Source organism: Podarcis liolepis (assembly GCF_965112155.1).
Source record: "Podarcis liolepis genome assembly, chromosome: 10".
NCBI lineage: Eukaryota > Metazoa > Chordata > Lepidosauria > Squamata > Lacertidae > Podarcis > Podarcis liolepis.
The window spans coordinates 11,626,574-11,652,562 of NC_139562.1; the positions used below are offsets into that span (position 1 = coordinate 11,626,574).

The 25,989-nt window shown below is 45.1% G+C and overlaps 1 protein-coding gene across 50 annotated transcripts in view; it reads left to right on the forward strand.

Moving 5' to 3' along the window:
* The window catches only part of CELF2 (CUGBP Elav-like family member 2), a 547,342-nt gene that overhangs the window by 329,848 nt on the left and 191,505 nt on the right, over positions 1-25,989 (forward strand). For all 50 annotated transcript variants that reach the window (XM_083461288.1, XM_083461309.1, XM_083461275.1 and 47 more), the window contains one exon: positions 24,868-25,064. In XM_083461288.1, the coding sequence (XP_083317414.1) occupies positions 24,868-25,064 (197 nt within the window). The remainder of the gene's footprint in view (positions 1-24,867; positions 25,065-25,989) is intronic.

The window sequence follows — 25,989 nt, forward strand, 5'->3', positions numbered from 1 at the left end:
CCTCCTCGCTGGCCCAAGTAGGACCAATTCAGCCAGCTACCCTGGTGACTATCTAATGCTTATTAGATGGATTCCCCCCCAACTGATTTCTGAACTTTGAATTTTATTGTTATTCATGTTTTTATACTGTATTTTATGCTGCTTCTACAATTAAGTGTTTTAAATTTGTTGTTAGCCGGCCTGAGCCTGGTTTTCTGAACCGGGAAGAGCGGGGTATATATATAAAAATATTTATTTATTGTTTATAACTCAGTATAAAGCAACTTCCTGTGTTCCTCCCACCTGGTGAATTGCCTGAACTGTTGGCCTGGTGAGGTTGTTTGGGATTGTGCTCAGTTCCTCAGGCTAAGGGAAAGGCCCCTATGAAGGTCCTGTCTCCAGGTCTATGGGCTCTTCTACTGTGAGATCCAGTTCAGCAACCTCCTGCCCTGCCTGCCAGCCCCGAGTTCAGTGGGCCACAGATCCACAGTATCAGGCTCAAAGGGAGGAACTTCATTTAATTCCTCAGCCATTGGCCTTGTAGCCTTCGATTTGACATGCTGGACTGAAGAGTCCACATTATTGTTTGCCACTGAAAGTGTGGAACTGTGCAGTGCCACATGTTTCCCTAAGAAGACTTTTGGCAGATGCACACCGTGCATTTAAAGCACACCTGGCTTCCCCCAGAGAATCCTGGGAACCGTAGTTCACCCCCCACCACAGGGCTAAATTCCCAGTCACCTTAACAAACTACAGTCCCCAGTATTCTTTGGGAGGAAGTCAGGTTTTTAGATGTGCAATGAACGTGCATTATATGTATGGTGCAGATCTGCCCCTGATGCAGAAGGTTTGGAGATCTAGATGGGGTGATGCTCAGCACCATGTCATGTTTTGCCTGTATTTTCTCAGGTTCAGAGGGAATATCATCATATCTGTTTCCTTGGCTTGTTGTTGTTTTTTTTTAAAAAAAATGGAATCGCCAAACAGCATGGAGGCCACCACAGAAAACCTTATGCTAATGAATGTTGACATCAGTAAACAACATAATGTGATAAATTTTCCAGCACTGACACTTATTTCTGAGGGTGAATGGCCTTTGGTTCAGATCCATCATGGGATAGCATATCACTCTTGCTGTCCTCCTCCGGTAATTAGCTTTGTTTTAAGATAGCGGCGAAGGTGAATTAAAGAAGTGAGCACAATTCAACACAGAATGAAAAGGATTGTTCTCGCTTTACCTTATCCTCCCTTGTAATTTTTTTTTAGTGTCTGCATTAAAAAAGATTTTGAATGCAACGGACTGTGATGAAGCTTGAGGCATTTACATCCCCCCCCATCCCTCTAATATTGATGCAGCGGCAGCCGTTATCCTAGATTCCAGTGTTTGATGGCATTATAAGTAATTAATTAACCAGCATCACACAGAGGTTGGCTGTCCTTTTAAATTACTACCAGCGAGCAAAGGAGTATTGGATATCCATATTGGATGAGGACGGAAGTCTTGAAAGCAATAACAACAACAAAAATACTTTCAAAGGTTATCCATACTTGGCGGTTGTTGCTCGATCTCCCCTTTCCACTCATTAGCCACAGTGTTAAACATTGGACAATTTTCACGTTTCCGTGGGTGTCAGTGAGTTCACGTCGCAAACGTGAACATGAGGCTGGAGTGAGGACTCTTGCAGTTAACGTAAGAAGAGCCTGGAGGTATCAGTGAAAAGAACCACCCCACTCCCTACAGTGACCCACCAGATGCCTGCAGGAATCCCTCTTCCCTCCGCATTTGTTTTTCCTTTTGTGCTGTGTAAGGGATGCCTGTGGGAAGACCAACAGAAAATGAGGGCATTAGCAGGCATCCTAAGGGATGTGTGTTCTGCTCGCTTCCTTCCTTTCCTCTTCCGTGCAAATATCGCCTTCCCTTGCCAGCCTTCGTCATCATTTTGTTCTACATCTACACCAGCGCTAACCAGCGCTAATGCTAACGGGGGTTCTTCTCTTTTTGTAAAAAAAACTTTTTTATTCTAAATTAAAACAAAACATATTATCCAGAAATATATCATCCTTATTTCCCCCCATTTTTCCTCCCTCCCCCCACCCTCCCACACAAAACCCAGCCACCCCCCAACTTCCCTCAGTTCCAGTATTTGATTTCACTAAGAATGCTGTTTTCTGCAAGTTACACAGTTGTATAGATCCTCAAACTATTTAGCTGATTATTATCAATAAAAAGTTTGTGAATGTTTATTCAAAGCCAGCCAAGAAGTCCAGTTTGCTTTGTTGCGTCTTCAAATACTTTGTAAAGGGTTCCCATTCATCTTTAAAGTCACAGTTATCCTTGTCCCGTAGCTTATATGTCAGTTTTGCCAGCTCTGCATAGTCCATCAATTTTTCTTGCCTTGATTCTTTAGTTGGGGTTCTTCTCTTAACCAGGACTGAAAGTAGGTTTGCGAGCCCCACTTAAAAGGGAATCTGGCTAGCATTAACTGGGGTTATGTGCACACTGTACATCTAAAGCACTATTGTCCCATGTCAACAGTCAGAGAGCATCCTGAGAATTGGGGCTGGTTGAGAGTGCTGACCCCACAGAGCTACAGTTCCCAGCATCCTTAAACTACAGTTCCCAGGAATCCCTGCGACTGGTAAAAGTATTATAACAATGCTTTAAATGTATGGTGCGGGTGTGATCTATGTTTAGCATTGCTGCAGATATCATAGCACACCGTAATGTAAAGCAGAAGAGGGTTTTGGGGGAAAGAGGGGAAGGGTGCATATTTTCCCAAAGCTGCCTCCCAGTTAACAAAGCACAGTTTGCAGGAAGTAGCAGGCATCATGTGTACTAGATAAGCTGCTACTTGTTTATTACCTTACCTTTCTCGCCCTGATCTGGCCACAGTGATCCATGCGACGGTCACCTCCAGGCTTGATTATTGTAACAAGCTCTACGCGGGGCTGCCCTGGAAGCTGACCCAGAAACTCCAGCGGGTGCAGAATGCCATGGTGAGGCTCCTTACAGGGTCCTTGCTGCAAGATCACATTCATCCAGTGCTTTACCAACTGCGCTGGCTCCCGGTGGAGTACAGGGTCAGGTTTAAGGTGCTGGTTTTGACCTTTAAAGCTCTATGCGGCCTAGGACCCACGTACCTATGGGACCGCCTCTCCTGGTATGCCCCGCGGAGGACCTTAAGGTTCACAAATGACAACATTCTGGAGGTCCCAAGTCGCAAGGGGGTTAGGTTGGTCTCAACTACAGCCAGGGCCTTTTCAGTACTGGCCCCAACTTGGTGGAACACTCTGTCACAAGAGACTAGGGCCCTGTGGGACTTGACATCTTTCCGCAGGGCCTGCAAGACAGAGCTGTTGTGCCTGGCCTTTGGTTTGGACTCAGCCTGACCCTTATGTTTCCCTCCCCTTATGGTTTTGACTTTTAAAATGAGGCTGCATTTTAAATTGCATTTTAACCTGTATTTTAGTTTTCTTTTCTTTTTTTCTTACTATGTTTTTACTGAAATTTCATTGATGTTAGCTGCCCTGAGCCCGGCTCTGGCTGGGGAGAGCTGGGTATAAATAAAAATTATTATTATTATTATTATTATTAGTAGTAGTAGTAGTAGTAGTAGTATTAGTATTAGTATTAGTATTACTTTATTTCTTGCATTTATATCCCACCTCTTTCTCCAAGGAGCTCAAGTTTCATTGGAGGTTTCTAAGCAGAGGCTGGATGGCCATCTGTCATGGATGCTTTAGTTGAAATTTCTGCATTTCAGGGGGTTGCACTCATTGACTGTTGGGGTCTCTTCCAACTCTACTATTCTGTGATTCTAAGGTGGGTTACATAGTTATCCCCCTCCTTCTTTAATCCCCACAAGGTTGGTTGGGCTGAGAAGCAGGGACGGGCCAAGGTCACCCAATGAGTTTCATGGCTGTGCGGGGATTTGAACCCTGCTCTCCCAGCTCCCAGTCCAACACTCCGGCCGCTACGCCACACTAGTGAGCTCAGTGAATTCGGGAGAGGGTGAAGATCCTTGCTGAGCCATTCCTGACCAGTCTCTGTGCGTTGCCCTTATTTAAATGTTCCTAGATACGTTTGCAGACCAAAATTTGTCCTGGCCTCCTCATTGAGGACATATTGTCTCCTGTGCACCTCCAATAAGACGTCGACTAGAGCAGCTTTCTAAATCGGATAATCCCATTTGCTGCATGCGTTGCCAGAGGCGATCTTTAAATGGCATGAGTGAAAGTTGGCATCTTTGAAAATCCTGGAGAGCAGGGGGCTTGGGGAGAGAGGCTGAACTGCAAAGGGTCAGCTTGAGCGTGGAAGGTACACCAGCAGCTGCTTGGAGCAGCAATATATACTTAAAGGTACTAATGATATAGAATGCAGGGCAGTCAGAGAGGGGCATGCGTAACACAGCCATAGAGAATAGCTACAACTCTCAGATCTCGCTTTAGTGTCCACGAGGGACCCATTTTGTTAGAAAGAAACAGATATTTTCCACAAGGCCTGGATGGAAACAGTGTGCAAGCAAGATGACCACTGTTCTGTGAGTCGACCGGAGGGAACCACCAGTTCAGTGACGACTTGGTTTACATTAGGACTGTTGGGCTTTCCTGGGACTAAATGATACGGGGACTTTGGATGAACCTAATTGATTGTCCAAGGCTTCCGGCTTTTGTTCTGCATTTGACTGTATCGTTGAATGTGGTTTTCATTGGTTATATTTGCACAAAGCGGTTACAATATATTGTGGCCACCCAGGGTGACGGAAGGTGGTCTGGGAATCTCGTGAATAAGTAATGAAATAAAATCATATTCTGGCAGGCAGGATACATGTAGTGTGGCATTCAGAGTTTTGAAATCGCCTGTGTTTGTTTTGAAAAGGTTCTAGCATTTTTCTTGGCTTGGAAAAAAAATTGTTTAGGTTTGCACACTTCGATACACAGTTATAAGCAAACTAGGTGAAGTGTTTTGCTTCTAATCTTGGGTCTACTGATGCCCCCCCCCCCGCCTAATTAATGGTCTTAAGTAGAAAAACATGCATTTTTTTAAAAAAAAACACACCTTATTACAGGTATATAAAAAAGTTTTTGTTATTGGTGCTGCTAAGTAAAAAATATTTGAATTGCAGGGATTGGACTTGGAATATCTTTAAAGAGACCAGCTCCCCTTCCTCTGTGGCTACAACCAGTGGTTTTTTTTGGGAGGGGTGAAGGGGAAGCATACCCCTAAACAGTTTGTGAATCTTTCTACTTTTGCCCATTTACTGTGTTTATTTCCCCTGATTTGAACTATAAAATGGTGATTTTCTTGAGTCACAATGAGAGTACCCCTAAACATTTTTTTAAGAGAAAAAAAAGCACTGGCTATGACGCAACACCTGTCTCCATCTCTGAAAATGCATTTTGTGTTTGCATGAAATTGACTAGATCTTTTTCTCCCTTGCTAATTTTCTGAAATAGCCAGTGCTCTGGATGAAAAGCCTTCTCTCTCTCTCTCTCTCTCTCTCTCTCTCTCTCTCTCTCTCTCTAGCTGGGAGGCTTTGATGCTTTTTAAGTCATCTTGGCCCAATGAGCCAGCAAAACCACCTTTTGAAAAATTAGAACAGCGCAGAGCAAACACAAGACAATCCACTGGAGGGCTTCTGGGTTGTGTAGAGGGATGCCTCTTGATTAAGTCCATTTACTTGAAATCTGAAAGTGCTATTGTACCAAGAATTAAGAATGAGAAGTAATTAAGAACCAAGGCTTCTTCCTCTCCATATATGTTTCTTTCATTCTCCCTCCCACCCCACCTCTATTTCTTTTCTTGAAATTCAGAATGACCCTGGAGTACTGGCACTCTTTAGGAAGAAAAAAAAACACCCCGTCTTTGTGCTAAGACTGTCCACGCAAAGGATTCTCTTACCTGGCTTCCTTGAATGTAAAGCGAGATGTTGTTCAGAGCACTTGCGAAGTGCTTTTCTGTAGGATGTGGAAGGGTGAGATTTGGGGGGCAGGAATTAAGTGTTTGAGCAATGATTTTGTAATGCATTCCTAATAATGGAATTGGTATTCAGTGATGGAATGAGACTTTGTGCTGACCATTGGGAAATGGATTTTTTCCATGTGTCTGGAGCCCAACACTCCAACTTTTGTAAGGGAGCTTTTTCCAGAGGAAGAATTTTGAGGGGAATGAGACTCTGATGTACAGTTAGCAGCTATAGTTAAGTCAAAACTTAAGCAGGTTGCAGGATTCCCCCCAAAATAGACCATAAATGGTTGTGAGGCTGAGCTGTGAATCAGGACGTCTCCAATTCATACTTTCCTTTTGTTGCAAACTCACTGGGTGGCTTCTGGTGTGGCCATTTCTGCATCGCCAAAACAGAGGTCAAGAGAGGACACCGATTTGCATAACTTATTCAGTTGCTATGTAGAGAAGCAGGCTTAGAAATCATTACTGTAATTTAAAGTGAAATATAGGTCATTGCCGCGTGCAAGGCTGACCAGGCAAACTGAAGGCCTGCTCAATCTGCTGCCTGGGGGCGAAATGTTGATGGCCAGCCTCTGCTGCTCTTGCTAATGACCAAACTTGGACCACAGCATCTCTGAAACAGAGGGGCTTATCCTCGGACAACATTCTGCCCCAACTAGGCATTGTGGCAGGCATTTAATATTGCAGATGGGTCAAAAAAGGGGGGGGGGGAATCTAGATTAAACAATTGGAGAATACAGGCTGAGATTTTGATGTTGCGCATAAACAGTGCAAGTGTCTGCGTTTTGTTGTTGTTTAGTTGTTTAGTCGTGTCCGACTTTTCGTGACCCCATGGACCAGAGCACGCCAGGCACTTCTGTCTTCCACTGCCTCCCACAGTTTGGACAAACTCATGCTGGTAGCTTCGAGAACACTGTCCAACCATCTCATCCTCTGTCGTCCCCTTCTCCTTGTGCCCTCAATCTTTCCCAACATCAGGGTCTTTTCCAGGGAGTCTTCTCATGAGGTGGCCAAAGTATTGGAGCCTCAGCTTCAGGATCTGTCCTTCCAGTGAGCACTCAGGGCTGATTTCCTTCAGAATGGAGAGGTTTGATCTTCTTGCAGCCCATGGGACTCTCAAGAGTCTCCTCCAGCACCATAATTCAAAAGCATCCATTCTTCGGCGATCAGCCTTCTTGATGGTCCAGCTCTCACTTCCATACATCACTACTGGGAAAACCATAGCTTTAACTATACGGACCTTTGTTGGCAAGGTGATGTCTCTACTTGTCTGCATTTAGAAATGCTTTAATTTTCCCTTTGTTGATCTGCAAGCAATTGATCAAGCCGTAGTGGCCATTATCATCCATTGGTTGGTGTCCGTCTGTCTCAGGAGACAATGGGAGAGCGAGCCTTTGGGGGCGAAGTCAAACCTCTGGAGGGTTGCTCTCAAAGATGTACTTTCCCTAGTCCACATTCCCATCATGCATTGGCTAGTTGTTGATAAGGGGCTCAGGGCAGGCACCAGTTCAGCGTAAGGCCCACTGTGGTACATGACAATTGCCCTAAGGCGCTCTTGTGTTATTGTTAAAGGGGTGAGTTGAGGGATGTTATCTGCAGCTACCGGAATAAAATGGGTGCTCCAGGAATGCACATTAAGGTCTAGTCTGACTTTCCCCAAACTCAAATCTCCCACATGTATTGGATTCAGACTTTCATTATCCCTGACCATTAACCATATTGACTGGCTGAGGTTTGGGAACCGTTGCTGTACTGCAGAGGTAGCTAACATGAGGTGAGTAGCCAGAAATCATGGGATCTATAGCCAAACAGCAACTGCAGGACGCAACAGTTTCTACCTCTGGCCTAGGGTTTGGACTTGGAGCCTGAGATCTTTTGCATGCATTTCAGTTGTTGGCAGATACCCTGAAAGGTATGTGATTTGTATCCCCATTTTGCCAGCTGAGGCATGAAACGTGAGGGATTCTGACTTGCCCGGAGCCGCTCAGTGACCCAGCAGCTGAGCTGGGATTTGAACCTCAGCTTCTCAGGTGCTACTGCGGCATGCGACACCCCACCCCCCAGGTTACATTGACGCTGAGGGATGGGGTGCATGCATGCGTGCGCTCACATGCATTGTAAAGGTTATTTTGTTTGAAGTACACTCGGGCAACATGCTGATGAAACATGACAGTTTGGCTGCAGGGCCTTGCTTTCTGTTTAGGAAAATCGAGAGCGTCGCCTTGTTGTCCTTTCCTAGTAAAATAAGGTCATTAGCAATGCAGTGTGCATAGTTCCTTGCAGCGGTGGAATAAGCCCAAGGTGGAAGGCAGTGAGGGGGTGCTTAGTATTGTCCCAAATAGGTATCTCACACACAGAGCTGTTTTTCCTTGAAATCTTCCCTAGCCTAAACTCTGATATTCTCATTAATAATCCCTCAAGGGAATGCAGTGAGTCTGTTTTATCCACTGGGCAGTTGTATCTTCCTGCCCTCATCCATGTCTACATGGAAAGCTTCTGCAGGCGTTATAAGCTGTGCCTCCTTCTTCCAAAGGGCAAAGGCAAGACGTGAGCCGGTTGGCATCTTGGTCCTCCATGTGTGCAGCAAAAACAGGAAGCTTTCATAGGGACTGGAAGCAGAACAAAGAAAGGATGGGAGGGATGATAAGAAAGCACGTTTTGGGCCCTGCTGGTCCTTCTTCAGGGAAGTTCAGAGAACGTTAAGGTGTGCTACCTATTTCTTAGGCTAGAAATAAGTTAGAGAACACATAGCGTGCCTGAATTTTGAATCGCTGTTTCACTGAAGATAGAGTTGCCATACGTACATCTCCCGGTATGCCCCACAGAGAGCCTGAAGGTCCATAAATAGCAACACCCTAGTGGTCCCGGGGCCTAAGGAAGTTAGATTGGCTTCAACCAGAGTCAGGGCCTTTTCAACACTGGCTCTGGCCTGGTGGAACGCTCTGTCTCATGAGACCAGGGCCCTTCAGGATCTTATTTCTTTCCGCAGGGCTTGTACGACAGAGTTGTTCCACCTGGCCTTTGGCTTGGAGTCAATTTGATTCCCTCCCCCTCTTTCTTTTTCCTTTTTCCTTTCTCCTCCTGCGATGAGGCTGCATTTTAATATTTTATTGTTTCAATATTTTAATGTTGTATTTTAATCTTGTTTTTAAGTTGTATTCATTCAACTTGTTTTTATTATTGCTTGTTAGCCGCCCTGAGCCTGGCCTTGGCTGGGGAGGGTGGGGTATAAATAAATATTATTATTATTATTATTATTATTATTATTATTATTATTATTGGAAATGTCCGTTTTGGGAGGCTCGGGCGGCTCGGGCTGCACTGCACAGGGCCATCTTTAGCATATGCACTGCCGGGGTGCAAAGATCCACCCAGTGTGCGCCCCCCCCATTGTTAGTGGCCCCGAGGTCACTGCACTCTGCCACTGGGCCCGAAGGCAGCATCTTCCTGCTCCAGCGACAACCTCCTGAGTTTTCCCTTCAAGAGAGAGGCCAAACTTCTAAGGGGGTCGGGAACCCGGCGGCAGCGACATTGCATTCTTTTGCACTCCCGCCCAAGGGTTGCCTTTGCAGTTTTCACATTTGTTTCTCCCAGCGGCAGGCGCCTGGCGCCCCCCAGAATTTAGCGCCTGGGTGCCCCGCACCCCTTGCACCCCCGGTAAAGACGGCCCTGGCTCTGCACACCGTGACCACTGCCAGCCCAAGCTGGGGAAAGAAGGGCATAGGCACTCTGCACACCACAGACGCTGCCAACCCAAGCCAAGGAAAGAGGCGCATGGCCGCAGCAGCAGCTCCATGCACTCGCGTACCTCTTTCCCCAGCTTGGACTGGCAACAGCTCAGGCTGTCCTCTTTTTTGCTCTTCAAGAGATGGCAGTCCTACTAAAGAAGGACCAGTAGGGTCCAAAATGCATTGGTTTAATGAAACTACATTGGCTTCCCGCATTGTATTTTTCCCATGCCGATGTTTACATGGTCAGTCCAACACAGCAGGTAAAGGTAAAGGGACCCCTGACCATTAGGTTCAGTTGTGACCAACTCTGGGGTTGTGGCGCTCATCTCGCTTTATTGGCCGAGAGAGCCGGCGTACAGCTTCCGGGCCATGGGGCCAGCATGACTAAGCCACTTCTGGCGAACCAGAGCAGCGCACAGAAACGCCGTTTACCTTCCCGCCAGAGCAGTTCCTATTTATCTACTTGCATCGGCGTGCTTTCGAACTGCTAGGTTGGCAGGAGCAGGGACCGAGCAACGGGAGCTCACCCATTCACGGGGTTTTGAACTGCCGACCTTCTGATCGGCAAGTCCTAGGCTCTGTGGTTTAACCCACAGCACCACCCGCGTCCCATAACACAGCAGGAGGCTGGACTAACTGATCCTTGAGATCCCTTCCAATGCTACAGTTTGTGATTCTAAGATAAGGACTTTGTTCCCTTTTTCAGCATGGACCTATAGATTGCTTTTATTTATTTTGCCGCCGCAGCTGCAGCTTATTATTATTATTATTTTAGTTGTTAAGCCTTCAGAATTATTTTCGTGCCTTCCGATTCCTTTCAGGAAACAGGAATAAGAATGCAAACGAGAAATAATTTAGGAATGCAAAGAAGATGGATGCGAATAATGTGTGAATCAGCAGAAACGCAGAGAATAGGAAAGAGATGAATGTGCATAATAATAGCAAGCAAACAGCAAGAATGCGAATAATCGTAAGAATGTGAATAATGCAAATATGAATAATTAAAAAATGATAAGATGGATAGAAATAATAAGCTGGATATGCATATGAGAAGAAATAAGAGGAAATCTCAAGGGTGCAGAAAGAAAGATATTACTGGCCCAGTGTGTTGCAGAATACACTTCAGGGACACCCAAATAAGAACAATGGACATATTGTATTATATTATTATAACAATTGTATTACAAAATGCAAAACAAATCTTTAAAATATCAGCGGAAAGGAGAAAAGGACAGTATATATATTTAACTTTTGTAATATTTATCTAGATGCTGAAAATATATTTTTAAAAATATTCAGTACAAGAAATAAACAAAACTGAAGTTTAAAAGTATTTAGGACTTCTGCTCTGTTCGTTTTGTTCTGGGGGGTGTTGCAGTCGTGTTGTTGTTTTTCTGTCTGCGTCATCCTTCTCAAAATGACCCTCAGGCACAAAGTAGGGCATATTCTGTAGCTTGTATGTTTTGCCTAAACCAAGCTAAGATGGTAAGGGGTGTCTGAATTTTGCTTTCATTAAGCAATTATTTCCGTTGATATTGGGCACTTAATTAACTTCCTTTGTGCCAAGTGAGTTTTCTATTCATTTAAGGGGAGGTGTGTGCTAGCATTCTATAGTACAAGTGTTAAAAACCGTGCTATCCTTTAAAACTATGACTGAGTCGAGAATACAGTGGTACCTCGGAACTCGAACAGCTCCGTCCTCGAACGTTTTGGCTCCCGAATGCCGAAAACTCAGAAGTAAGTGCTCCAGTTTTTGAATGTTTCGGAACACGAACGTCCGCCGCAGTTCTGCTGTGCAAAAACCTTGGAACTCGAATGTTTCGGAAGTCAAACGATCTTCCGGAATGGATTGCATTGGAGTTCCAAAGTACCACTTTAATTATTTGGGGGAGTATAATGTTTGACAGTAGAACGGCGTCTCTTAGGGAGTTGTGGACTCTCTTTCCTTGGAGGTTGCTAAGCAGAGCTTGGGTGACCATCTGTCATGGATGCTTCAGTTTAGCTTCCTGCGTTGCCAGGGGTTGGACTAGATGATCCTTGGGAGTACCTTCCAACTCTACAATTCTATGTTTGCAGGGTCTATTTGTCCAGGGTCTATTTGAGACTTTAAAACTGGGGTCCCCAACATGGCGCCCATGAGTGCCATGGTACACTCAAACACCCAGATCACGAAGAGTCTTAGACCTTGCTGAGCAATGGGCCAGACAGGCCCAGAGGGGGATCCCTCTCTCTAGTTTACGGGTGCTTGCGAGGAGTCCAGAGGGAAATGACTAGAGAGGGAAGGAGGAACCAGACGCCAGTCCCAGCAACGTCTTCAACCAGGGTAGATTAAAAAGGTAAAGGGACCCCTGACCATTAGGTCCAGTCGTGGCTGACTCTGGGGTTGTGGCGCTCATCTCGCTTTATTGGCCGAGGGAGCCGGGCGTACAGCTTCTGGGTCATGCAGCCAGCATGACTAAGCCGCTTTTGGCGAACCAGAGCAGTGCATGGAAACACCGTTTACCTTCCTGCCGGAGGGAAGGGGTAGAAAAAATTTTAAAAGACAAAATAAAAGGAAAAAAGGAATGGGAAAAAAACAACCAAAAATTTATACATCATGTCCATCAAATCAAATTTTCTGCATGAAACTTCCAATCGTTCTCATTATACTTTTTCTATTGTCATGGTTTCTTTCGCACAGTTTTATTTTATATCCTTTTTCATACATTCCACTAAGGTATTTGTTTCATTTATTTATTGTATCATTCCAGTTCTGCTAAGATGGTATCATTTTTACAATATAATCTTATATACTCCTGATATATTTTCCATTCTCCATATGTTTTTCTGGTTTAAGGCTCCCCCCGCCCCATTTCCACATGTCACCTTAAACCCAAGCTATAAAATATACTGTACTTGTGGGGTATGTCCCTCTCCCCACCAGCTTCCATTTTTTTCCCTTTGGCATCCACAATACTTAGGAAGCATCATTTTTTTCCAGATTTACTCTCCAGTAGTTATGTCAAAGAGAAGTTGAAAAGCACAACTTGTAAGCTACTTTTCTAGTATTTAAAGAACAAGGTGTCACCTTCTCCCTCTGAGGGGTTGTCACTCTAAATTAGTGTTTTTCCTCAATTAACCTTTTTAAACCTTTCAGTATGTGAGAAGCTGAGCTTTTCAAATACACCATGACACATTTCACGCTAACCTAATGGAACGCAGCAGCATGGGACCTATGCTTTCTGGGGGTTATGCAAACCACAGTGATCTTTTAACTAGAGTTCCAAAGACAGAATAATCTTTGCTGTAACACCACTAAAGGCCTTGCTCTGTATGAGGCAGTTTTCAGGTCCATGCCATTCTTTTGGCCCTGATTTGAAAAAATAAATCAGGTTCTGTATGTGTTCTGCATCTGTTGAAAAGCTTCCAGGCTCTTCATGTGTGGGCCCCTCCTCCGAATAATGTCTAATTAATGGGAACTAATAACCTACAACTAGGACGCGGGTGGCACTGTGGTCTAAACCACAGAGCCTGGGGCTTGCTGATCAGAAGGTTGGCGGTTCGAATCCCCGCGACAGGGTGAGCTCCTGCTGTTCGGTCCCAGCTCCTGCCCACCTAGCAGTTTGAAAGCATGTCAAAGTGCAAGTAGATAAATAGGTACCACTCTGGCGGGAAGGTAAACGGCGTTTCCGTGAGCTGCTCTGGTTTCGCCAGAAGCGGCTTAGTCATGCTGGCCACATGACCTGGAAGCTGTACGCCGGCTCCCTTGGCCAATAAAGCGAGATGAGCGCCGCAACCCCAGAGTCGTCCACAACTGGACTTAACGGTCAGGGGTCCCTTTACCTTTTAATAACAGACCAGCTTCTGAAAGAGGACGCAGGAGCAGGTTAGATTTCATCAAGGAAAATATTGACATGCAAGGAAAATATTTATTTATTTGAATCCTTTCTATATATCACACACACAGAGAGGGAATCACACACAGAGAGAATCATAGAATCTTAGAGTTGGAAGGGACCCTGAGGGTCATCTAGACCAACCCCCTGCAATGCAGGAATCTCAACTAAAGCATGCATGACAGATGGCCATCCAACCTCTGCTTAAACACCTTCAAAGAAGGGGAGTCCACTGTTTCCCTATGGATTCTGTTCCACTGTTGAATGATTCTTACCATTTAGTCGGAAGTTTTGAACTACAATTCCCATCAGCCCCAGCAAGTATGGCCAGTGGTCAGGGATAGTGGGAACTGTAGTGCATAACATCTAGAGCAGCGGTTCTCAACCTGTGGGTCCCCAGATGTTGTTGGACTACAACTCCCATCATCCCTGAGCTCTGGCCTTGCTAGCTAGGGGTGATGGGAGTTGTAGTTCAACAACATCTGGGGACCCACAGGTTGAGAAAGGCTGATCTAGAGGGTGCCGTGTTGGCTGTTCCTGCAATAAAGCAATTTCATTCTCTGCCTGCTCAGTCTGTTGCTACCTGTTGATGTGCACCTGTTCCCTCTTACTAACGGTTCTCTGTCTGTTAAACAGACTTGGGTGAGATAGACCCTCAAATTGAGCACTGTCTTCTGTAGAGCAGGACTCAGTGCTACTCTAGAGACAGGCTCCTAGACCTGCTCAATGCAGAAGGTTCATATTGACTTCTCATCTCATGGGCTGGTGTTGCAAGCTTCCCCAGCCGTTCCCTGTAGGATCTGGAGAGGGCTTGCCAATCTCAGGGTCTGTTCCCAGCCTGTTCCTTTCAGTGCCTGGTTTGTCCAAGGGCAAATGGGCAGAGCATTTAGTAGCAGTGACGTCCTAGCAAAGTCAGGAGAAGGAACGGGAACCGCTGTTAGTAATCCAGTGCCAATCTTTGATCTTTTTCTTTCCGATGAAATAAGGATGTCGAGGATGGAAGGCAGGAAGCAGGCTTGACCTTTCCAGAATGACCAACAGCTGCCCAGTAGACTGAAGGCTCTTCTTATCCTATCCAGTATAAATTACAGAGGTGGAAAATCGGCCAAAGTTTTGCTTCTAGGGACTTGGACCAGCTAGAATGAGACATTTTCCTCTTTAAAAAAACAACAACACCAAACGCTTCAAAGTGCCAAGCAAAACAGATTGTTCCAACTTCACATGACAAAGCAACAAGCACCATGCTGTGGAAGAATGCACTTCCATGCATGTGCGTATGGAAGAAAAAACGACTTTTGGGAGTGATAGCAGAATGCGCCCATTTCAAAAGGAACTGTGTGATTATATCTTGCATGGTCATCTTTCATTCTCATTAGGCATTCTTTGTAAGGCTCCCTTTGAAGACGGAGACTGTGCGAGTGTGCAGCGTAGGGTCTTCAGATCTACAACCGTGTAGAGAGGAGAGTTTGTGTAATTAGACTTATCTATTTTTTATTTTTTTAAAAAATATATATCTGGTTTCATTGGAAGAATAGATAAATATATCTATATCCACGTCCATCTCCCGCAAATGGCTGCTGAGCAGATGTCCATAATACAGACCTTTAGATTGCACAGAGAAAATCTGGATCTGTGAGTGTGTATTTAAGTGTCCTTGCATACTGACATCTGCGCAGGTCAGCGGCAAGCGAGTTTAAGGTTGAGATAAGGCTTTTATAAAAATTGATTGTCTGTCTGCATTTGGACTATGGTACAGTTCTGGTCGCCTCAACTCGCAAAGAATGTTGCAGAGTTGGAAAAGGTTCGGGGCAATTATTAAAGAGATGGAGCAACTGGGACTTTTTGGTGGCTGTGGGAACAGGATGCTGGACTAAATGGGCCGTTGGTCTGATCCAGCAGGATTTTGTTACACTGTTATGTTCTTAGATTTGGGGCAGGGATTAGGCAGGCCAGGCTGGTGATGGATGTGATACCCCCATGTTGCATATACCACCTCTGCTTGAACTATTGCAAGGAGGAGTTAGGTGGCTACTGCTTGCTACCTCTCTCAATTTTGGCCGAATGTCTACACCAGGCTTCCTCAACCTCGGCCCTCCAGATGTTCTTGGCCTACAACTCCCATGATCCCTAGCTAGCAGGACCAGTGGTCAGGGATGATGGGAATTGTAGTCTCAAAACATCTGGAGGGCCGAGGTTGAGGAAGCCCAGTCTACACCTTCCTCTCCTCCAAGGGCCCAAAAACTTTGCTTGTGGCAAGAACAGATTGCAGAGGTTGTTGCTCCCAACTCTTCCCCAGTGGAAATTCAGAGGACTTCCACAAGCTGTTTAGTCTACCTTGGGAAGCGTTTGCTTTGTGTTTCTCTCAGATATCAGTCTGGGAACACATGTTTCTTGTGACAATGTATAGGTCTACCCTTTTTTAAGTTGGGAAATAATAATCTCCAGTTGTTATCTCACCTTATCGCCGACTGCCGGCTCTCTGTCAACACAGCAGTGGCAACACACACATTGTTGTTGTTGTTTAGTCGTGTCCGACTCTTCGTGACCCCATGGACCAGAGCACTCCAGGCATTCCTGTCTTCCACTGCCTCCTGCAGTTTGGTCAAACTCATGTTTGTAGCTTCGAGAACACTGTCCAACCATCTCGCCTCTGTCGTTCCCTTCTCCTTGTGCCCTCAATCTTTCCCAACATCAGGGTCTTTTCCAGGGAGTCTTCTCTTCTCATGAGGTGGCCAAAGTATTGGAGCCTCAGCTTCAGGATCTGTCCTTCCAGTGAGCACTCAGGGCTGATTTCCTTAAGAATGGAGAGGTTTGATCTTCTTGCAGTCCATGGGACTCTCAAGAGTCTCCTCCAGCACCATAATTCAAAAGCATAAATGCACTTTAAAAATCATGGGTTAGTCATACTCAGGGTAGACCTATTGAAACCTCTCTGAGTATTACAGAATTGACTGTCACCCTATCATTTTACTCCTGGTGCTACTCTTGCCTTGGACAGCTTGGGCTTCCTCTAATGGAAACGAGCCTTTCGAAGTGAGATTATTGCTGTTTGCCAATGCATCTTCATTAACAGTGTTATCGTTGCCTGACATTTATCTTATAATTTTCCAGAGCTGGCTGTTTTGTCTCTGCAGAAACCCAAATTGCAGTTGAAATGAGTCAGATAATAAAAGTGTCTACAGAGAGTGATCGCATATGACTCGATACCCTTGCCTGAGTAGTCTCTGATTAAGAAACATTTTGAGATATTTAATGGCTGCTGCATATCCTTGTTCCATATCTACCATGGAGATATTCATAGGAAGTGAGGCTGGTAGGGAATAAATCAGGTCACCTGCTAAAAAAAAATAGTTACTTCGTGTTTTGGGGGTCTTTTTTTTAAGAAAAAAAGATGGATAAATCTATAGAAACATTTTATCTTGTGCTTTTCTGCACATCAATCCTGTGAGGTAGCTTAGAATGGTAGGGAATGGCTGACCCAGTAAGCTTCATAGGTAAGAGAGGCTTTGAACTGAAGGATGGGGGATAATTCACCAATCTAACCAATATACTACTCTCAATTGGGGCAAGTTTCCAGGGACCGCTACTGTATACTTACTGCATACAGACAGCACTTTATGCTGTCGATGTTTCCTTGCCTGGTAATGTTCATGGTTTATGCGATCTTTCACACAACATCAAAGCCATTTCTGAAAATTTAGTGGAAGTTTAGTGCTAGCTTCCATGTGGATTGCTTCCAGGGGAGGAAAAAAAAAGCAGCACATTTTGTTCCATGTTTCCAGGAAAACCATGGAACAAAATTTGGGGCGGTATTACTTCAGTCCCCAAAAGCAGGTTGGATCACATGGGCAATAGATACAAAGTTAGTCTTGAAAGCCAAAGTCTCAAGACTTTAGGATGCTGGAGAGGGGATAGAGAGACACCTGCAAGAAGAGTAGATGTTTCTGGGATGGTGGGAATGTTCGCTTTAATAACTCTTAACAGTTGCAGTTATCTCTCTTCATCACGACTGTACTTATTCCCCCCAGCTCCTTATACCTAAGGACTTGAGCTCTTTTAAGTTCATGACTGTAAATCAATTTAGATAGTGCCTCAAAGCATAGAGTCAAGAAACTGGCGTTGGTCCAGAGTGAATTAATCTGAAATTAATTTGATTTTGAAAGGCTCCATCTGGCTGTGTTTGGAAAAGGCAGTTAGACAGAGAGAGAAAGATATAAACAAACGATCATCTGTATTCTCCGCGCCAGATGTTTTGAGCGGTGTCCCCCCTCTTTTTTAAAAACCAAAAACCCTCGGGGTTTTTTTGAAAAAGTGGTGGCAGTGGTGATGCTGCTGGATCTCTCTCTCTCTCTCTCTCTCTCTCTCTCTCTCTCTCTCTCTCTCTCTCAAAATGGCAATCCTATTACAGGTTTCACCAATGGAACTATTTCATTTATTCCTTTATTCTGATCATTAGGAGATGGGAGGGCAGGGGAATCTTTGTGAGAGGCGTGAGATACCAAGCTAACAAAGAGGGAGGAAGCATGGAAATTGTCAACACAAAAGGAATGCCACAGTCTGCTTTCATTGACAAGAATCGTGTGATTTAAGCATAGCTGAAAAATTGATGATATTCTTTAACGCAGAGCCGTTTAAACTGAAATAGTTAAGGCCCTTGATCAATCGCTGCATTCTCCCTTCACTGTCGGAGGCAGTGTGTGTTTCATAGTATCATGAGATTGTATAGTTGGAAGGGACCTCAGGGGTCATCTAGTCCAACTCCCTGCAAGGCAGGAATCCAGGTTGATGGGAATCACCAGTGTTGTTGCACTCAGGTCCGGCTTGTGGGCTTTGCATGGAGAAGGTTCATCACTGGTGTCTTCAGTCAAAGGGAGCTGGCAAAGTGAAAGGCGCTTTGCCAGAGAGAGTCAAGAGTATATCATCATCATCATCGTCTTTTCTTTAAAAAAATAATATTTATTTAAAAAATTCCAATCAAACCTAATTATATATTCCAAATGATCCAATAAACAAACAATCCCAATATTATGTCTAATTATAATTATTATTATTTTTAGCTGACTTCCCATGCTTCGAGATCGGAGGGAATCCTAATCATCTCATAGTTCTACTGTATTTCAAAATATTACAATAATTCCCTTAATACATTCTGATGTTAATCCTAATCCTCATCATCATCATCATCGTTTTTACCCCACTCTCCAGCCAGAAAGGCTCCCAGTGTGGCTTACATATAGTCCATTAAAACAAAACAGTCCCTGCCCACAGGCTTACACACACACACACACACACACACACACACATATATATATGGAATGACACACAAGGTGAAAGGGACAGTGAGGGAAGAGGAAAAAATAAAACCCAAGCACCAATTCTTAAACAGTTGTTCTTATAATGATCAGCTTGCATAGTTCAGGGGTGGGAGGTGCCTGATGGAGCTGGTCTTTTGGGATAGCTGATGGATGCAAAAGGTTCGGCACCCCCAGGCAGGGCCTGGAAAGACCTCTTTCCTTAAACCTGGGACTCTTGAGACCCACTGCCAAGCAGGGCAGACAACACTGACCAGATGGACCAAAGGCCTGAGACAGCACAATGCAGCCTCCCATGTTCCCATGGCAATACCGGGTAGATGGACTGGTCATTGCCCTGCTGATTTCAAAGGAATCAGAGGAGGCTGGTGTATGGGTTCTTGAGGAAGTCAGACTTTGCAAATTCTGATGGAAAGTGAACCCAGTTCCACGACTTTGGCTAAGGGGTTAGTCAGAACTTCTGTACCTGCTGGATTCTGCTCTTCTCGAAATGTTGCAACACAGTTGCACATTTAAATTGGCATTTTGATTGGGGGTTTTAAAAAAACAGATTACAGTGGACGCTCAGATTGCGAAAGTGATCCATGCGGGATGCACGTTCGCAACCCACAGTGTTCGCAACATGCGTCTGCGCACACGCGGGTTGCAATTCGGCGCTTCTGCGCATGCACGACTGCTGAAACCCAGAAGTAACCCATTCCAGTATTTCCGGGTTTCGGCGGTCCTCAACCCGAAAAAATGCAACCTGAAGCGGCTGTAAGCCAAGGTATGACTGTACTGTAGGCGCAGTACAGAATGATGAGATAAATAGACATTCAAAAGCCACACAGACTGGAGGTGAAACAGAATTGCCCACCCTTAGGCTGGTGTCGAACCACGCAGGAGAGGTCCTTTGCTCCCTAAGCCATTCAATCAGTTGTTGTGGAGTGTGGGTTGTGTAGGCTGCTTGCGGGGACTCCAAAAGCTCTGGCAATGCTCGTGGGTCTTGCACCTGACAGCCCTGCTTCAAAGAATGTCCAGCTGGGAGTTCCAGTCTTGTTTTCAAGGAAGCTATTTAGATAATGCAGCCGTGTTGGATCCGATCAACGTAGCTTTCGTTTGGGTCATGCGCCTTTGGAAATTACTAAAATAGCCTCCTGCATCTCTTAAATCCGGCTGGTATGCCCGTCACATGTGTCGGTGCCAATCTTGAAATGTGTTGCATCGCGCAGCATTTCCTGGAGTTAATTGCTTGGATTTAGTTCTCTGGAGTTGGCACTCGGCTCCCGAAAACAAGCTCAGCGGTGCGAACTTCTCCCTTCCTTGCTTGGAAGGGCAGCTGCGCAGCGACGAGGACGGGCCTCCGGAAACCTCGGGCTACACAACGTGGCAATCAACATGAGCAAGCAAAACCCTCTATCCAATTTTGCAGGAAGGAAACCAGAATGCACTTAAAACAACAACAGTGCTCCCGACCACAGCAGCTAAAGCTGGGATTAGCAATCCTGTTAAATGCATTATCCCTCTCCCCCATGCACACATAATACATACCGCAGCATAGTCTTCCTCTCCCATCAGCCATGACATCATCACGACTCTCCTTAAGCTCCTGGTCGCACTCCACATCAATGTCAAACCTTTAATCCTTTTAAAGCTCCCCATCTCTCTGCTTCTGACCTCACCAGAACCATTAATGAAACGGGACCCTGGTGGGCGGTGCATGGCAGGGGTAGAGTCCGGGCACCCACATTAAAAAAATTATGGGTGCCCAGGCACCGAGGGCCTGCTGGAGTTGGCATAAGTGTGTGTAATCCACCCAACCCACAAATGGTCCTTTATTCATATATATATATATATATATATATTTGCTTTCGTAGATTTTCACGGGTACAGGAATGCAGGTTTTGGTGTCTTCGGGTGTCTTCCCGTGTAAGAGTTGGGGTGTCTAGGCGACGTTTCGACGAGGTCTCACTCGTCATCTTCAGGCTGGTGCTTTCGGCTTCTTGTTACTGGAACAGAGCACCAGCCTGAAGATGACGAGTGAGACCTCGTCGAAACGTCGCCTAGACACCCCAACTCTTACACGGGAAAACACCCGAAGACACCAAAACCTGCATTCCTGTACCCGTGAAAATCTACGAAAGCAAATATATATATATATATATATATACACACACACACACACACACACACACACACATATATATATATATATATATACACACCCACACCCACATATCAGTTCCAACAATCATACAACAAATCTTCTCATCTTATACAATATTTTAGACTTCCATCAACACCTCTGATGATTTCCTGTTCTTCACCACTTATTCTGCATTTCTTAATTTCTATATTACATTTAAATGTCCTTAACTAATAATTCTCTTCATAGTCTTTTTTCCAGTACAGTGGTACCTCAGGATGCAAACAGGATCCATTCCAGAGCCCTGTTCGCATCCTGAATGTAATGTAAGACATGACGGCGCATATGCACGTGCGGTGTTTTGCCGCTTCCATGCATGCGTGTGACATCATTGTGAGTGTCTGCGCATGCGCGAGCGGCGAAACCCGGAAGTAACGCACTCAGTTACTTCCGGGTTGCCGCGGAGTGCAACCTGAAAGCGCTCAACCTGAAGCACATTCAACCTGAGGTATGACTGTATTTCAAAAAAATCCTCCTTACAATACTTCTTGCAGTCCTACTAGCGCAATCTGTTCATCACAATTACTTTCCAAATAGTTCATATATTTACTCCAGTCTTCTAAGAATCTCTGATCCCGCAGAAAAAATCTCTGATCCCGCAGAGAAAGATCTAGCACAGTTGGTAGAGCATGGGACGCTATGATTCTTTATCGGGATCTGCTGCCCCTGTGGATCTTGCCGCCTGAGGCGGTTGTCTCACCTTGCCTCATGGGTGGCCCGGTCCTGACTGTGGCTCTGAGACAGGCAGCCTACCAGAGCAGTGAACACCCTCATATTAAGGAAAAGAAGCATTGCATCGGCCTCCCACCTGCCCAGGTGACATTTGGGGCTTAGGCGAGGGAAAGGGCCAGTTGTAAAAAACCAACCTTACCTCATGCTTCATGCATAGATGGAATGGAAAAAAGAGTAACTGAGTTTGATCTGCAGGAAGAGGGAGAAGGATGAGTGTTTCTTGCTGTAGGGAAAGCCGGAGAAGAATGGAAGGGGGAGTCAAATGATTTTTCTTGGATGTGTGTCAATGCAGGAATGGAATGGGGAGTGGGAGATCTTCCCTAAAGCAGTCGCCTTTCTGGGATCCGAGATCAAGTTCCACAGCATGCCTAAAAGGATGTCTGGAACCCCATCCTCTTCTCCACACCCCAACTGTGATCCAAGGGACCCAGGAGATAGAGAGAGGCAACGTTGGGTAATTGAAATGGCAGAACGGTGCCAGGTTAGGCAAGCAGCGGAATTGGTGATCAAACTTCTCATCATTGGTTTTGAAACTTGTCTTTCATGCCGTTCCCTCGCTCCTTTCAGGACTTGGGAGGGCTGCGAAGAAAGGAGTTAATCGAGGCATATTAATGTGTTCAGGTGTGCTTATGCTTCGGGAGAGACGAGGCGGGGGCAGCTGAGTGATTTCTCGGTGCGCAAGTTTGTAGCCCCGGGGCACGGAACGCACTCGTGGTCTCCCCTCTTCCGATATTTAATTTGTGCCTCCTTTGTGAGTGGCGCACATCATCTTTGCGTTGTGTCTGCAGGTTTTAACCCTTGAATGAGGCAGACAGTGTGGGCACACAAGGCCATCACTTGAGGCAAAGGATGGGGGAATCTGTCCATTTCAATTCCTTTGAGTTTCTCATTATTCCAGTCTTTAAATTCAGTTTTCCACATTCATTTATTTTATTTTAAAAAGTTGTGGTAACACTCACACCTTACATTTAAGGCACCATGATGCCACTTTAAATGGGTATGGCTTCCGCCAAAGAATTCTGGGAGCTGTAGTTTGTGAAGGGTGCTGAGGGCTGTTAGCCGATTCCTCTTCCTCTCAGTGTGTTACAATTCTCAGAGCGGTTTAACCGTCAATATTTCTTCACAGGGAACTCTGGGAATTGTAGCTCTGTGACGGGGATGGGGAACTATCCTAACAACTCTCAACACTTTTAACAAACTGCAACTCCCAGAATTCTTTGGGGTGTTTTAAGGTGATATCACAGTGTTCTCAATGTCTTGTGTGAATGTGGTGAAGCTCTCTGAACTGTATTGTGCTTAAGGGTTTTAATGGTGATTTATCACTGCTCCCTTCATTGTTATTGTTGATTTCATAACATTTTATGTTGCTGTGAGTCAACATGGTTGGGCCGTTCCCCTAAAGGTGGCATAGAACTAATTGTATACATGAATGAATGAAATAACTTGTCTCAGTATCACTGTAGTGAATGGGGAGCTTCTCTCGTGCTATTTCCATCAATTACAAAGGAAACTCTCCAGTGAGATGTGCCTCAAGGGCCAGATCCTGCTGGCTACTACTCTGCCAACCTAAACAGTGTTAATAATCTACAGGTAAACCTCTGTATCTTGGTATCTGAAGAAGTGCGCATGCACACGAAAGCTTATACCCAGAACAAACTTAGTTGGTCTCTAAGGTGCTGCTGGACAATTTTTTAATTTTTTAATTTATTTTGACTGTGTCAGACCAATACCTGACTCTATACAGTGGTACCTTGGGTTAAGTACTTAAATCATTCTGGAGGTCCGTTCTTAACACCCTCCCTTCAAACGTGAAGGAAATAAGCAGCTATCCTATCTTTAAAAGACATCTGAAGGCAGCCCTGTTTAGGGAAGTTTTTAATATTTAATGCTGTACTGTTTTTAACATTTGATTGGGAGCCGCCCAGAGTGGTTGGGGAAACTCAGCCAGATGGGCGGGGTATAAATAATAAATAATAAATTATTATTATTATTATTATTATTATTATTATTATTATTTAACCTGAAACTGTTCTTAACCTGAGGTACCACTTTAGCTAATGGGGCCTCCTGCTGCCGCCGCATGAATTCTGTTCTCATCCTGAAGCAAAGTTATTAACCTGAGGTACTATTTCTGGGTTAGCGGAGTCTGTAACCTGAAGCGTCTGTAACCTGAGGTACCACTGTACTTCTCAGAGGACCTGTGGATTGTGGCTGACCTCATATGACCTCACACCGGTGATGAGAAAAACCCCGGAGCCAGAGTGAACAGAATTGTGTGCACAGCCTTGTTCGCCATGAAGCAGACTGCTTCAGGTGGAAGAGTATAGAGGGGACAGATGAAGGCAGAAACTGATATCAGAATAATGTAGTGAGGTGTTGCTGTTTTGTTTTAAGCATTGGCTCTTAAGCAAAGGAGGAGTGGAGGAGGCCACTCTTTGGATTCTGCTGCAGGAAGTAAAATATCTTTGTCCTACACTATATTGGCAGCAAGGAATCTGCCTGGCCGGAGCATTTTTTCCCTGTTTTGTGCAACAATATGACACATGCAGAGGCCGCTTTTTGCATTACTCATCGGATATCTTGCCGGCTGCTTTATATGCCCTTTCACGTGACTTTTGAGTGTTTCAGAATCCAAACACACTTGCACTGGGGGCGGATACTCTGCTGCCTCGGGAGCCCTCGTGGGGGATGGGTGTCCTTGTGCTGATTTTCTGTTTTGCCAGAGAGCAGCGTGCTTGTACAGTAGCCCCCGTACGTCTCCTTAAAATGGCCTTTTCTTTTGAGAGCCACAAGCGCCGTTTTGTGACTTGAGCTTGGCACCTTCTTTGTACGTGATGGATTCAAGCGGCGGCTTGCAGTCAGAGAATAACGTAATGACACGTTTTCGCTGTTGTTTGTTCACGGCATTAACATGGTATTTTGTTGGCGGTGGCACTTAATCAGTTTGGAAGCGTTAGTTGTGCTCTATTTCCCTCTCCATTGACTGTTGCTTGTTCTTCCTTTTCTGCTTGCAAATGACATTATTTCAAAAAAAGAAAATGTTCCCGCTGACGACGGCTCTTTCCCCCTTTCTCTCTCTCTCCAGTAACGGCACAGCTAACAAGATGAATGGAGCTTTGGATCACTCAGATCAGCCAGATCCAGATTCCATTAAGATGTTTGTTGGACAGATCCCTCGTTCGTGGTCAGAAAAGGAGCTAAAGGAACTTTTTGAGCCTTACGGAGCTGTCTACCAGATCAACGTTCTCCGAGATCGGAGCCAGAATCCTCCCCAAAGCAAAGGTATGGCAAGACAACAACAGTGGGGTGAGAATGAGGTTCTTTTTGGGACAGGGGAAAGTGGGGTCCTTCTACAACCAAAACTCCCATCGCATTCATCCAGTGTTTCTAATGATGGTTGCATCTAGGGAGGGAGAGTAGTGTTTGGGTTCTTGCTCCCATACAGAATCGTCTTGAGGGATGTGTGAGAATCATGAATATGGGTTTGAATTTTATTTGCAGTTTTGAGATTTCTGTTGTGTCTTCAAAAAGGGATATGGATGGGGTTAGGGCTGTGCAACAACAACAATAATAAAGGATACTGCTTCTTTCTGAAAAGACAGAGATGTACTGTTGAACCCTAGCACATTTATAATGGGAGGAGTGAGATGTTGCAGTGTGGAGCGCTGCTGTTCAGGATTCTCTGTTGTGTTTCCAATCTCCCTTCCTCCACCTCCTGCTCCCACCCACCCTACAGTCAGCATTTCATAGGTATTGAACACAACTTTGTTTCCACCATCCCCTCCCATTGCATTTTCCTCCCTCTAAACTTTCATTGCACTTCTGCAAACACTGGGGGTTTCCCAGAGCCTGTTGATATCTCTCTCTTGTATACGGCTGATGCCCTTTAGGCTGCATACGTAGGGATGGGGAGAAATTCAATTCACTGCAATCAAAGTCTTCCCTAATCAGTGCTCTCAGAAACAATATGCAAATAGAAACCCAGCTCTTCTTCGAATTTTGCAAGGCAGTTCTCCAGCCCATGTCAAGTGCACATAAATGCAGGTGTTGGGGTAAAGTCTATGTATAAATGTGTATACCTGTATTAGTGAACGTAAAATGCAAACATGCATTACAGTAGGCAAGACCAGTTTGCAAAAATGTCCATATTGGGCAAAACTGTACACATAAATGTGCAGAAGATCCCAGATTCAGTCCCCAGTGGCGT